The sequence below is a fragment of the Myxocyprinus asiaticus genome, chromosome 19, assembly GCF_019703515.2.
Source record: "Myxocyprinus asiaticus isolate MX2 ecotype Aquarium Trade chromosome 19, UBuf_Myxa_2, whole genome shotgun sequence".
Lineage (NCBI taxonomy): Eukaryota > Metazoa > Chordata > Actinopteri > Cypriniformes > Catostomidae > Myxocyprinus > Myxocyprinus asiaticus.
This window is the reverse complement of record NC_059362.1, coordinates 32,001,416-32,013,933: the sequence shown is the minus strand read 5'-3', so window position 1 is coordinate 32,013,933 and position 12,518 is coordinate 32,001,416. Positions and strand designations below refer to the sequence as shown.

Below are 12,518 nucleotides of genomic sequence, written 5' to 3'. Positions count from 1 at the left end.
CCACAGTGATGTAGAAGAGCAACCAGCATCAGTAATGTGCAAATGTGCATATGTTACACGTTTCAGAAGACGATTAAATTAATTCACATTGTTCATACATTCCTCTAAATACACGTGCGAGTTGTGCAAGCTTTGTCTAAAATCTGATGGCCAGATTCTGTACAGATGACATAATGTTATCAGTCTGATTGCGGTCCATGGCATCACTCTCTACCTCCCCTAGTGACAAAGAAAGAGGGGAATCATTTCTATGCAGCCATTGACCAATGAGCACTCTCATACCAACTCCTTATTGGTTAGCTCCTCCAATCACATTACACCAATGAGACTCCTTGTATCCATGAGAATGAAGCTTGTAGAGCTTTTTAAATCTAACCACAGAGCCAAAAGATGCCTCAAGTGTACATTTAACTTTAAGAGGAAAAGAGAAATATGAGGTTTGTATATATAGTGTGTTGGACAAATCATGTCAGTCTTACTTGAGGTGAAGTTCATCAGCTGTATCAGACTTAAAATTACTGTCTGAACAGCAAGAGAGGATTAATTAAACATTGTATGAAGAATGACCTCCAAATTTATTTCCTAATGAGTGTGCGTAAGGGATATGCTTATGAATATGTACTAATTTGCAGTCTACAGCAACATTTCTCTTGACATGCTGTGGATTATGTACAGAAGACATACTGTAGGCTACGTGATCCACTGGTTTGCACTGTGTATCCTCTTTTTTTTTAAAGTAAGTGACCTCATAGAACAGCCCCAGTCAGATATGTCTGAGAGGATTACTGGTATGCTGCCCTCTGAATAACATGCTGTAAAATGCCCTTTTGCACCAGGCAAATACTATGATTTTTAGGGAAGAATATAGATTAAGACTTAATTTAGTTGTAGACCAAATAAAAATAAAAATAATCTATCTTCATTATAATATGTCAAGATTTAAATGGTCTCACCTGTCGTTTTTCCCGATGGAAATATGAGGTTCAATTTAAACACTGTAAACTAAGAAAATGTTATGCAACTATGGATTATGGTTCCTAATTGATTTTTTCCTAACTTTTACTTGTTAAAAAGTATTGAAGAAACGATGTTTTTCATCAAAGAAGGGAAAAATATTGAGTTGCAGGTTTCACGTAATAAAACGCCTATCACGTGACTAGTATGCGCGTGGCAGTGGCGCGAAGCGCGTGCGTACCTCTTTCAGTTGTCACGCACTCTCAGGTTAGCGGAGGATGATGTCTTTAAAACGGTAACATCAAGGCCTAACACTTTCAGAAGTCAAGGTAAATGTCAATAGTGTTTCGCAATACAATTTTATTTTTATCAGCATCTTTATGTACTGTTCACAACGCGTACAGTCTTGTAGCAACAAGTTATTGTTGGTCAAGTAGGATGCATGCAGTGCCAGAGATTGCTTGATGCATATAGTGTCCTGTTTTTAGTGATCTTTGGTTGGTTTGCTTAATATAAGATGACGAATCAGAGTTTTTTTTACAGGAATAATTCAAGTTCAAAATTTCTCACATAGAACTCAGGTCCTCGGTTTTGAACGTTTTGTTGTCAGTCCCTGTAACGGCGTTGTTTGTTACCATGGTGACGGTTCATGAACGCGCATGCCGTAAGCTTGTCACGTGCATAATATGTGTGAGTATGATTCACTTATTTTCCCACAGGTTTAAGAACCGTTTATTTAGTAGTAATAATAAAAGTAATAATAAAAAAACAAACAAACAAATGCATTAAACATTTTGTAGGGGACCACATTAAAACAAGATTTACAGCACAGCAATCCACATGCAGTGTTATGTAGGCTGAGGTAATAAAGAGGATAATTATGTGTAATATGCAGTAAACAGCCTGTTGAATTTCTGGGACAGCTATTTTGTTCTCTCAGCCAGTAACCCTATTTCTAACTTTAATGACTGTACAAATAGTTTCAAAATAGAAATTGTTCCACTATGTTCCTTTTCCGTCAACAGTAGGTATGCAGCCTTCGTGATGGACGTCTCAGGCCCTTGATACAGTTTCACATCCATATGGCTCAAACATGTCGCTAATGGAGCTTCAACAGGAGAAAAGTGAGCATGTCTACATGAGCACTGGAAACAGGAGACAGACTAGTGCTGAGATTGTTTCAGAGGCTCGTCGCTCTCTTCGAACTCTTGCCACACAGCGGCCTTTCACACCTCAGGAGAAGCATCGGCAGCTCTTTGGAGAATCATCCTCCCGTGCACGTGATGGACGCCCACCATCTGCATTCAGGTAAACAAAATCACAAATTAGTATTAGTATAAATATTTATCCTTCCTTTGTAACACTTTAAACCGAATCTTTAAAACCAATTATGCTGGTTTTAACTGCCTTTACAAATGTCTTTTTTAGTCTTCATGCCCAAAATTTTGAAGCTCCTGACTCCAGACCAGGCTCTGGAACTCGTCTTAGTCCACTGGAACACGTAAGAAGGTTTTCAAAACTTTGTATCTAACTATTCTAGTAAACAGGAAATGTATGTACTCTTCACTCAATACCAGAAACCCAGACTGTCTGTGTCCCTGGATGAAGATGGCCATGAGAAAGAAGCAGCTCACCCCAAACCCCCAGCTGAGCGGGGGAACACCAGGAGAGGGTCAGGAGGGTCCAGAGCAAGACAGCTTATTTCGGCGTCCATCAACCATCTGCCACCCATGACACCACGTTCAAATAGTACGAAAAGGAATAAAACAGTGTTTTACCATAATTATTCATTCATACCGATCCTCTTTTCTGGTATTAAGTAAAGGGATAGTTCACCCAAAAATGAAAATTCTCTCATCATTTACTTGACCTCATGCCATCCCAGACAAAGATTTTTAGCAGAATATTTCAGCTCTGTAGGTCCTGACAATGACAGTGAATGGTGGCCAGACATTTGTAGCTCCAAAAGTCACATAAAGGTAGCATAAAAGGAATCCATAATACTCCAGTGGTTTAATCCATATCTTCTGAAGGAATATGATAGGTGTGGGTGAGAAACAGATCAAAGTGTAAGTCCTTTTTTTACCCTAAATCTCCATTTTCACTTTTAATTTAACATCTGAATGTCACATGTGCTGCCTATTTAGTTTCATTTTCACATCTGAAAGTGAAAATGAAATTGGAGATTTAGAGTAAAAAGGACTTAAATATTGTTCTGTTTCTCACCCACACCTATCATATCTCTTTTTACAACATGGATTTAACCACTTTTGGATTATTTTTTTGTTTTTTTCTGATTAACATTTTTTATTAATTCATACAGATAACAAAGAAAAGCAAAACATATATACACAGAATCAACATTTAACATCCACTATTACCCCTCCCCAATCCCCAACCCCACCCTGACCCTCAACAAACATCCCTGTGGTCACATATAAGTATAAAAAAAATAAAAAAATATAATAATAATAATAATAATAATAATCACACACATTTAAAACTATGCTTCTCTCTCCACTGCCCCTCCCCGAGAGCCCTCCAAAAATGGCAAATAGCTGCCCCATTTCCCATCAAATGAATCCCAGATCCCCAGCCTTCTACATGACACTTCCTCGAAAGCAGCCACCCTTCCCATCTCCGTACAACACTCTTAAAATGAGGTTGCTCCAGCTGACTTCCATCCCCTTAAAACAATTTGTCTGCTGATCATAACACTGGTTAGGACCCAATTTTTTATATGTTTATCCCCTATATTTATGACCGCCCCATCGCCTAAAATACAGAGTCTGGGGCAAAATTACATTTGAGTGCCCAATATTTCACACATAAAACTCTGAACCTTCAACCAAAATTCTTGGATTTTAACACACCACCAAAAAACATGGGTTATGTCTCCATCTTCTGATTGGCATCGCCAGCAGGTGGGTGTGTCTTTAAGACCAAGCCTATACAATCTAGAAGGGGTCCAATAGAATATATGTAAAATCTTGAATTGCATAAGGCGCACCCTTGCATCTCTAGAAACAGACTTGACGTTTTTTAGAATCCTAGCCCACACTCCCTCCTCCAATACCAAGTTTAAATCTTTCTCCCATAATCTCTTGATAGAAGCTAAAGCTCCATCCCCCAGACTCCGAACCAGCAGGGAGTAATACACTGATGCCTCATGACCTTTTCCAAAAGCAGTAATCACCTCTCCCAAAGCATCTGCTGCTTTAGGGGGGTGTGTGCTACTCCCAAAAATAGTACAGAGCATGTGGCGCAGCTGTAAATACCTATAAGACTGAGATCTGGTAATCCCAAAATGATGACCCAAATTCTCAAAAGATCTCAACACTCCACTCTAATACAGGTCGCCGAGTGTAACAACCCCTCTCACAATCCACTCTGACCAACAGAAAGGGGACTTATTGATACATAATTTTGGGTTCAGCCATATGCTTGAGGCAACATTTACATAAATGTCCGAATTAAATACTCTGGCCACTCTTGTCCAAATCATGTGCAAATGTGAAATAATGGGGTGTGACTTAACTTCTCTGGTTAGTTTAATAGAAACACTCTGCAATGGTGAAATAGGGGCATGGACTTCCTGTTCGCTAGAAAACCAGGGAGGGGCTCTCTCAGGTGGAAGCGACCAATGAGCCAAATGCCTGAGACCGAACGCATAATAATAAAAAAAATCTTGGGTAAGCCTAACCCACCTTTGTCAATCGGCCTGTGTAATTTGTTGGAATGTAGTCTGGGACGTTTACCATTCCAAATGAAGGACTTCGCAATTCTATCAAATTGATTAAAATAAGAGAGGGGGACATCTATAGGGAGTGACTGTAGCAGGTAGTAGAATTTTGGAATACAGTTCATTTTAATAACATTAATCTTCCCAATCATCGATAAATGTAATGAAGCCCATCTGTCCACATCGCTCAAAAGCGTTTTAATTAAAGGGTCAAAATTAACCCTTAACTAAATCAGACAAATTTGCTGGGAATAAATTACCCAAATACTTAATACCCTGTTTGGGCCACTGAAAGGCTGTTACTGGGCAGTACGCAGTCAGAGCTAAAGCATCGGATTTAGACCAGTTGACTTTGTATCCAGAGAACTTGGAAAAGGAATTAATAATTCTGTGGAGGCAAGGCATAGATCTAGTGGGGTCGGAGATGAATAATAAAATATCATCTGCGTAAAGCAGAAGCTTATGCGCCACACTTCCCGCCACCACCCCTGGAAAATCATCCTCCTTTCTTATCGCGGCTGCTAATGGTTCCAGGGCAAGACAGAACAATAATGGGGAAAGAGGTCAACCCTGCCGAGCTGCCCCTATCCAGAGTAAAATAATCTGAAATTAATCAATTTGTTTGTACCGCTGCTACAGGGTGTCTGTAAAGTAACTTAATCCAACCAATGAATGTACTCCCGAACCCATACATTTCTAAAATTTTAAAAAGATAATCCCATCTACCATATCAAATGCCTTTTCGGCATCAAGTGAAATGGCAGCGACCGGAGACTGATCATTCGCTACTGACCACATATTAATGAAACGCCTGATGTTATCAGAAGAGATCTGGCCCCGAATAAACCCCACCTGATCTATATGTATAAGAGATGTCATAACCTTACTTAAACGATTAGCCAAAATTATGGACAACATTTTTACATCTAGCTGGATCAGGGAAATTGGATGGTAACTTTTACACACACTTCGATCATTGTCCTTTTTAAGAATCAGACTGATCCGGGCTTGTGTCATAGTTGGAGGAAGCTTTCCGTTCTTTAATGATTCCGTATAAACTTCTAACAAATGTGGAGCCGATTCTGTAGCATAAGATCTAAAAAATTCAGCAGCAAAACCATCTGGCTCTGGAGCTTTGCCTGTAGGTAAGGCCTTAATTACCTCATCAAGTTCCTCCAAGGTTATCTCAGAATCAAGACAATTTCTTTGCTCAATCGTCAGTTTAGGAAGTTCTAATGGTTCCACAAAGTTTCTAATATCTTCATCAGTAGACGAAGATGTAGAACTATAAAGATCAAAATAGAACTCTTTAAAAGCATTATTAATATCAGTGGCCGAGGTAAAAATTTCACCACCAGCAGATTTCACTGAGGGAATGGTAGAAAAACACTCTCTCTGCTTTATATATCTAGCCAAAAACTTCCCTGCTTTGTCCCCCGACTCAAAATATGACTGTCTTGCCCTGAAGAACCAAAACTCCACTTTCCGCGACAAAATAGCATTATATCTGTATTTCAATCGAGTCAATTCTCTGAGGCTATCAGACGACATTCTGCACTTCAGCTCTGCCTCGGCACTTTTAATATTCCCTTCCAACTCAACAAGTTCTCGTGCTTTGGATGTTTTGGTGAATGAGGCATACTGTATGATCCGACCCCTAAGAACCGCCTTAAATGCCTCCCAAGCCACGCCCACAGAAGATACTGAGGACCAGTTGTCTCCATATAAACATTGATTTCGGTCTTTAACATTTGTTGGAAATCAGGATTTTGCAAAAGGGATACATTAAAGCGCCAACTATATGATTTATTTTTCTCCATATGTGGCAACATCTCCAAACTCACCAGGGATCAAACTGATCCAAGACTAAGATGTTTCCAATTGAGCAGTCAACAACAGATGAAATGAGGGACTTAGATATTAAAAAAAAAATCTATTCTAGAATAAATCTTATGGACTGATGAAAAAAATGTATAGTCTCTACCAGATGGGTTCAAAAGTCTCCAAATATCTGCAAGACCAAGATTTTTACACATCCTGTGAAGTGTCACTGTTGCTCTAGGGAGCTTACGCACTTTTGCTTCACTATGATCAAGGACTGAGTCTCCTCCCAATATTATATCATGAGGGGTGCCAGCAGCTTGCAACATCCCTTCAAGATCTAAGAAAAAGCCCTGATCATCAAGGTGCGTAAATATTAGCCAAAATAAGACTTTGTCCCTGAATTTCTGCTAAAACAATAATGACTCTGCAGAGTGGAGGAGGGTGGGGCCGGTCTGGAATGACGCACGCCTGGTCCCCAATCAGCCTGTTGGAGCGTGGGAGGGATAAAGGCGGCCGGGGACAACAGTTCGAGAGAGAGAGAATTACAGGCAGCTGCCCTGTGTGTGGTTATGTTTGTGTGTTTTTGGTTAAGTTGATCATTAAACTATAATTTATATTCTCAAGCCGGTTCTTGCCTCCTCCTTTCCCTCTAACCCCCTTACAGACTCTTCCTAATTCATCTTTAATTTGTTTGAGACATTTGAATTGTAGACTTACTTATCAGTGTACTGACTCCCCTGCTCTTACTTGAGCCAGCACTAAAAAAACATGTCCACGCCATATCTTCCCAAATTTTTCAGCTTCCTGCAGGGAAAGATGCACTTCTTGAAGAAACACTATATCATATTTCTTACGCTTAAGAGAAACAACCTTCCTTCTTTTTATGGGGTGTCCCAAACCATTCACATTCCACGTGGAGAGAGACAATCCACTCATATTAACACTTGACATTTTGACATATGCGAAAAAATAGATTGTGTGTCAAAAACAAAATGATATAGACCACATTCCAATATTAGTGCAACAATCAAACCCCAAACTTCCCTCAGAACCAAACAAACAGAAAAAAGAAAAACGTGTGCAAGACACAAACAGTCCATGTACGAGAACTCCCAGGACAAATTTGCCATCGGATTGCTCAAGTCCGGTGTTTCTATTCAAATTTTGTGAGACAGAGTTACACAACAAAATATAATCTATAAAACAAACTCCAGCCAATAGGCTGAATAAACACAAAGAGCGTGCAGATTCATCCACTGTCCCGAAGGTGTGTTATTCCACAAAACAAACTCCAGCTGCTAGGTGGAACCAGCACAAAACAAAAACAAAAAAAAAGGCGCTCAGTTTCCTCGGACAGTCAAAGGAATGTTCAGTGAGCTGGCCCATTCAGCTGCCACATGAGTGCAACAAATGACCTAATCACTCAAATGTCTTGCAAGAAATACTCCACAAAACAAACTCCAGCCAATAGGAGGCATAAGCACAAAGAACGTGCAGATTCATCCACAAAACAGTCCCGAAGGAGTGTTACTCCACAAAACAAACTCCAGCCGCTAGGCGGAACCAGCACAAAAGGAAACAAAAACAGCGCTCAGTTTCCTTGTACAGTCGAGTGAATGTTGAGTCGGTCCATTCGGCTACAATGTGAGTACCACAAAATAACTTACTCCATTGACTTTATGAAGGACATTGCTTGCTGGGGACATGGGAATGTTTTACAGCCATCCTTAGCATCTATTCTCAGTTTGGCTGGGAACAACAGTGCAAAAGCGACCTTCCATTGATGTAAGAGTTTCTTGCATTCCTTGAATCTATCACGTTTCTCTGTTGTCGTATTCGCAAAGTCTGGGAACAAGAAAATGCTGTGGTTCTTACAAAAAAGCCCCCCTGTACTCCTCGCGTAACACCATATCTATATCGGATGATCTCAGAAATTTGGCCAGAATTGATCGAGGCCTGTCTCCCTCAGCGGATCGCTGAGCCGGAACCCTGTGAGCTCGCTCGATTTCAAATCAAATCAAATCAAATCCCTTTATTGTCACTCAACCATATACACAAGTGCGACAGTGAGTGAAAGTCTTGGGTGCAGTTCCAAGCAACATAGCAGTATGACAATTACAATAAACATCTGATTTACACATAACACAGTTTACACATTTTGTTACACAATATACAATATACACTTAATAATATACAGTATACACAAAATAAGCCTGTATACAATAAAAATAATATACCATATACAGTATACACAAAATAAGACTGTATACAATAAAAATACACTGAACCTTTTCGGCTTCAGGAATTCTGATGATTCAGACGTTATTCCGCCGGCTACGGTTCTCCAAGTCCTCCAACTTCTCCCAAACACATGTCAAATCCACCTTGGTCGCTAGCGGATTAGCAGCTAATTCCCTCTCCGATGACTCCAGATAATTGATCCATTTATCGACATCCCCCACTCTTTTAACCAACCCAGGGAACTTTGTCTCCATGACAGTGATCGATCGACGTATTACAGCATGATCCTCCAAGTCAGCAACGACCTTCGTCAGCATTGCCAACATGTTCAACATTTCGTGCCGAATTTCCCAAATCGACTCCCGGGCTTGGGGCCTTCTCAGGGGTATCAGCTTGAGCACGTAAGTGTCTTTTAATGTCTCGAGCCAGAGATTTTGAATTCTTTGAGATATTGTCCTCCTAGAACAGTTATGGAACAGAGTGTATCGAATCTCACCGGTTTATGTCATTAATAGTGTTAAAACTAGCAAAGTGCACAGAGCTTGGCGTTCACATGTCCAAATCTCGCATGGTGTCATGTGACCCCTACTTTTATGTTTTACTTTTTCTTTATGTGATTTTTGCTATTTTTACAAAGGTCTGGCCACCATTCACTTTCATTGTGAGGACCTACTGAATTATTCTTCTAAAAGTCACACATCTGGGATGGCAGAAGGTGAAAAAATGATGGGTGAAATTTCCCTTTAACTTCTCTCCACACACCTCTGAGGCAGACTGGAAACTTAATGGTGGCCTGTCTCAATGTTTTTTGAAGAGACAGGCTGATAGCTGTTAAGTGTTTCACAGCAAAACCAAAATGAATAGACTCTTCCAAAAAATCAGATATAAATCAGTTTATATAATTGCCTCGAGTATGTTTGTGGATGTGTGTTTGTGTTGAGAAAACAAAAGATGTTTGTCCTGTGAGTAGTTTGCAGGATTGATTACTTGCTCAGCTCTACTGAGTTACTCTGTAATAAAATAATTTGAAACGTTCACTGACACACTGAAGGACAGCACTAGACTCTACAAAAGGTTGCACTAAATACAATTGTTCTGTCTTTGCCCTATATTCATTCAAATCCAAAACAGGTTGTCTATGTTACATATACTGTTTTTAATGCAATACATTTTCTTGAGTCATGTGTTGGCTATATCTGTAAATCAGTTTTTCTAATAATTGATTGTTTAGCTTAAGTAAGTGTGTGTTGTTGTGTGTCTTTACGCTTTTAAGTTGTCCTGCAACATAAAGCTTCAGATATGTCTCAAGAGGCAAGGGTGGGGGTGGACCAACCAGAGGACAAAGTAAGACCACACTGTGCTGATGGCAGAGAAAATAAAACAAAAGCATCCTCTGAAACTGACCTGCACACACTTATCAAACACAGGTATGATTTTGAGCATAAGAGTCACTTTTGTTTGCTTCCAAGGCACATGAATATTCTTTTTAAAATACATTTAGAGGTTTGAGTCTTCTGTAGATTTTAGGCAGCATATGTTTATGACAGGGACCCTCATCAGATGTCTGTCCCTTTGGGCATCATAAAAGCAACCTTTGGTGTCAATGCACCATTAAACTCCATTACTGGATTGATTTATACTCTGTGACCAAGAACAGCAATAAAACATTTTTATATGCTGTCAACTCACAGGACACGCCGTTCAGAAAGAGTAAACTAGTTTATTGTTAACTGATCGGAGAATGATCTCTAAAGCATTAGTTTTTTCGTAAGCAATGTTTTTAAACTCTAGTTTGATAATTGGAATCCTCTTTTGTGAGCTGTGCTCAGACAAAAATATTCTTCTAGGATATGTGACAGAATTGTATAATCCATCAGTAAGACCGCATAGAACGGATCATTTGTTCAGTTCCAAGAGCTCTCATTAATACATTACCCAGAATGCCCACTCATGCAAATCACAACGCTTCCAGTTTGGATGCATTTACAGATACTCTGGAATTTTAATAGTAAGCTGAAATCAAGCAAGCATCAAGTCCTCTCTCTCTCTCTCTCTCTCTCTCTCTCTCTCTCTCTCTCTCCCTCCCTCTCCATCTCCATATGCCCATCTCCTTGTTATAGTTACTAATGGAGCAATATTAGATTATGCAGGCCGTTTGTGGCTGGCTGGCAAGCTGGTCTTTTGACCACCAGTGCAGTCTCATTTGAGATTCACATGATGAGATCACGTCTTGGCCAAGGCATCCCATCAACAAAGAAGCATTATTGAGACAGTCCAAAGCCCAAACACGATCAATGCCACAAATATGCAACATATACAGTAACAATGAATTATTATATTATATTGTATTATAAAAATTAGGTTTTATATGTTATGCTTTACAACATGCGTCTCGGACATAATTTAATCGGCTACCAATTATAGCACGGACTAAGAGAGTAAAGTTTTAAAAGGACATGGTGGCATATGTGAAAGCTGTGTTAACAGATCTACATTTACATTTATGCATTTGGCTGACGCTTTTATCCAAAGCGACTTACAGTGCCCTGATTACAGGGACAATCCCCCTGGAGCAACCTGGAGTTAAGTGCCTTGCTCAAGGACACAATTGTGGTGGCTGTGGGGATTGAACCAACAACCTTCCACTTACCAGTTCAGTGCTTTAGACCACTACACCACCACTCACCCCATTTCTTGATCTCTGAGATAAAATTCACCATGACCGTGCATAACAATCTCTGAGGCAAGCAAATGAACCTGTGGTTTCCTGTATGTTGCAGTAGCCCTCACATGCACGCACATTTTTATATGTAAACATTTATACAAGCACATTATGAAAATTATTTATGTTTCATAAATAACTGATTTACACACAATTCTCAGTAAAGCAAAAGAGATAATCAAAAAATTGGTCATGTAAATGGTGCATCCCAACAGTGACCTCTTGTGGCTGCCATGAAAATAAGAGAATTGTAAAGTCATTGATTGAACCATACACGGTGAACAAACTACTAATGTGTTATATACATTTTTGAACGTATTTTTGTTAGTACATAATTTGTATTTATTTCAGCAACATTTTTAAAAGATTGTCAGATTATATTAAATTGTTATTTTGCAACACCACCAAGGGTCACCTAGGCAGTGTTCCAAACACAATGATTTAATACATGCTTTCTGTTTATTGTGAATGTGCTGTTTGTATGTGTTTGTGATTATTAGGATACCACAGTCAGCCAGAACTGATGTATCCAGTAAAAAAGGATCAAAACCAGGTTTGATATATTTGCATGCATAAATTAACTAGGTTCATCTCATTTATTCTAATTTCTTTGCAATATCTATACTGTGTATATATCTAAACATGATACTGCTTACCGACTTCAGGTCAAACCTGTGATAAACAAGCAAAGCTCTTACAATCTTGTAAAACCAGTGGCCATAAACATCTGATCGGATAGGAAACCCAAACCACTTTTGCTATAGCAGATTCTCAAGCCTTCTGTATCCAGATACCAGCTGAAAGTTTGATCTGCTGTTTTCACAACCCACTGCTTCCTGCAGCTCGTCCACAATGCAAATGCTCACAGAGGCCAAATGCTCACAGAGGCATTTTTACAGAACAGATACTATAGAAAGATGTGTGGGTGCAAAGCTCTGACCTTTTCATGCTATGTTGATCATCCTGTATTTGCATACATATGGTTTAAGAATTAAAACTATCTGAATTCCCTTCCAGTATCAGTAAAGTACATCT

The 12,518-nt window shown here is 39.4% G+C and overlaps 1 protein-coding gene across 4 annotated transcripts in view; it reads left to right on the top strand.

Annotated features, from left to right (window-relative positions):
* Nucleotides 1–1,173: 1,173 nt before the first annotated feature.
* The window catches only part of armc2 (armadillo repeat containing 2), a 34,082-nt gene continuing 22,737 nt past the window's right edge, over nt 1,174–12,518 (top strand). For 2 of the 4 annotated variants that reach the window (XM_051645707.1, XM_051645709.1), the window contains exons 1-6: nt 1,174–1,283; nt 1,980–2,262; nt 2,383–2,455; nt 2,532–2,703; nt 10,035–10,188; nt 11,984–12,036. In XM_051645707.1, the coding sequence (XP_051501667.1) occupies nt 2,048–2,262; nt 2,383–2,455; nt 2,532–2,703; nt 10,035–10,188; nt 11,984–12,036 (667 nt within the window). In that variant the 5' untranslated portion in view covers nt 1,174–1,283; nt 1,980–2,047. Of the gene's footprint in view, nt 1,284–1,497; nt 1,645–1,979; nt 2,263–2,382; nt 2,456–2,531; nt 2,704–10,034; nt 10,189–11,983; nt 12,037–12,518 lie in introns of those variants that run through there. The other 2 variants (XM_051645708.1, XM_051645710.1) reach the window with 2 other exon arrangements.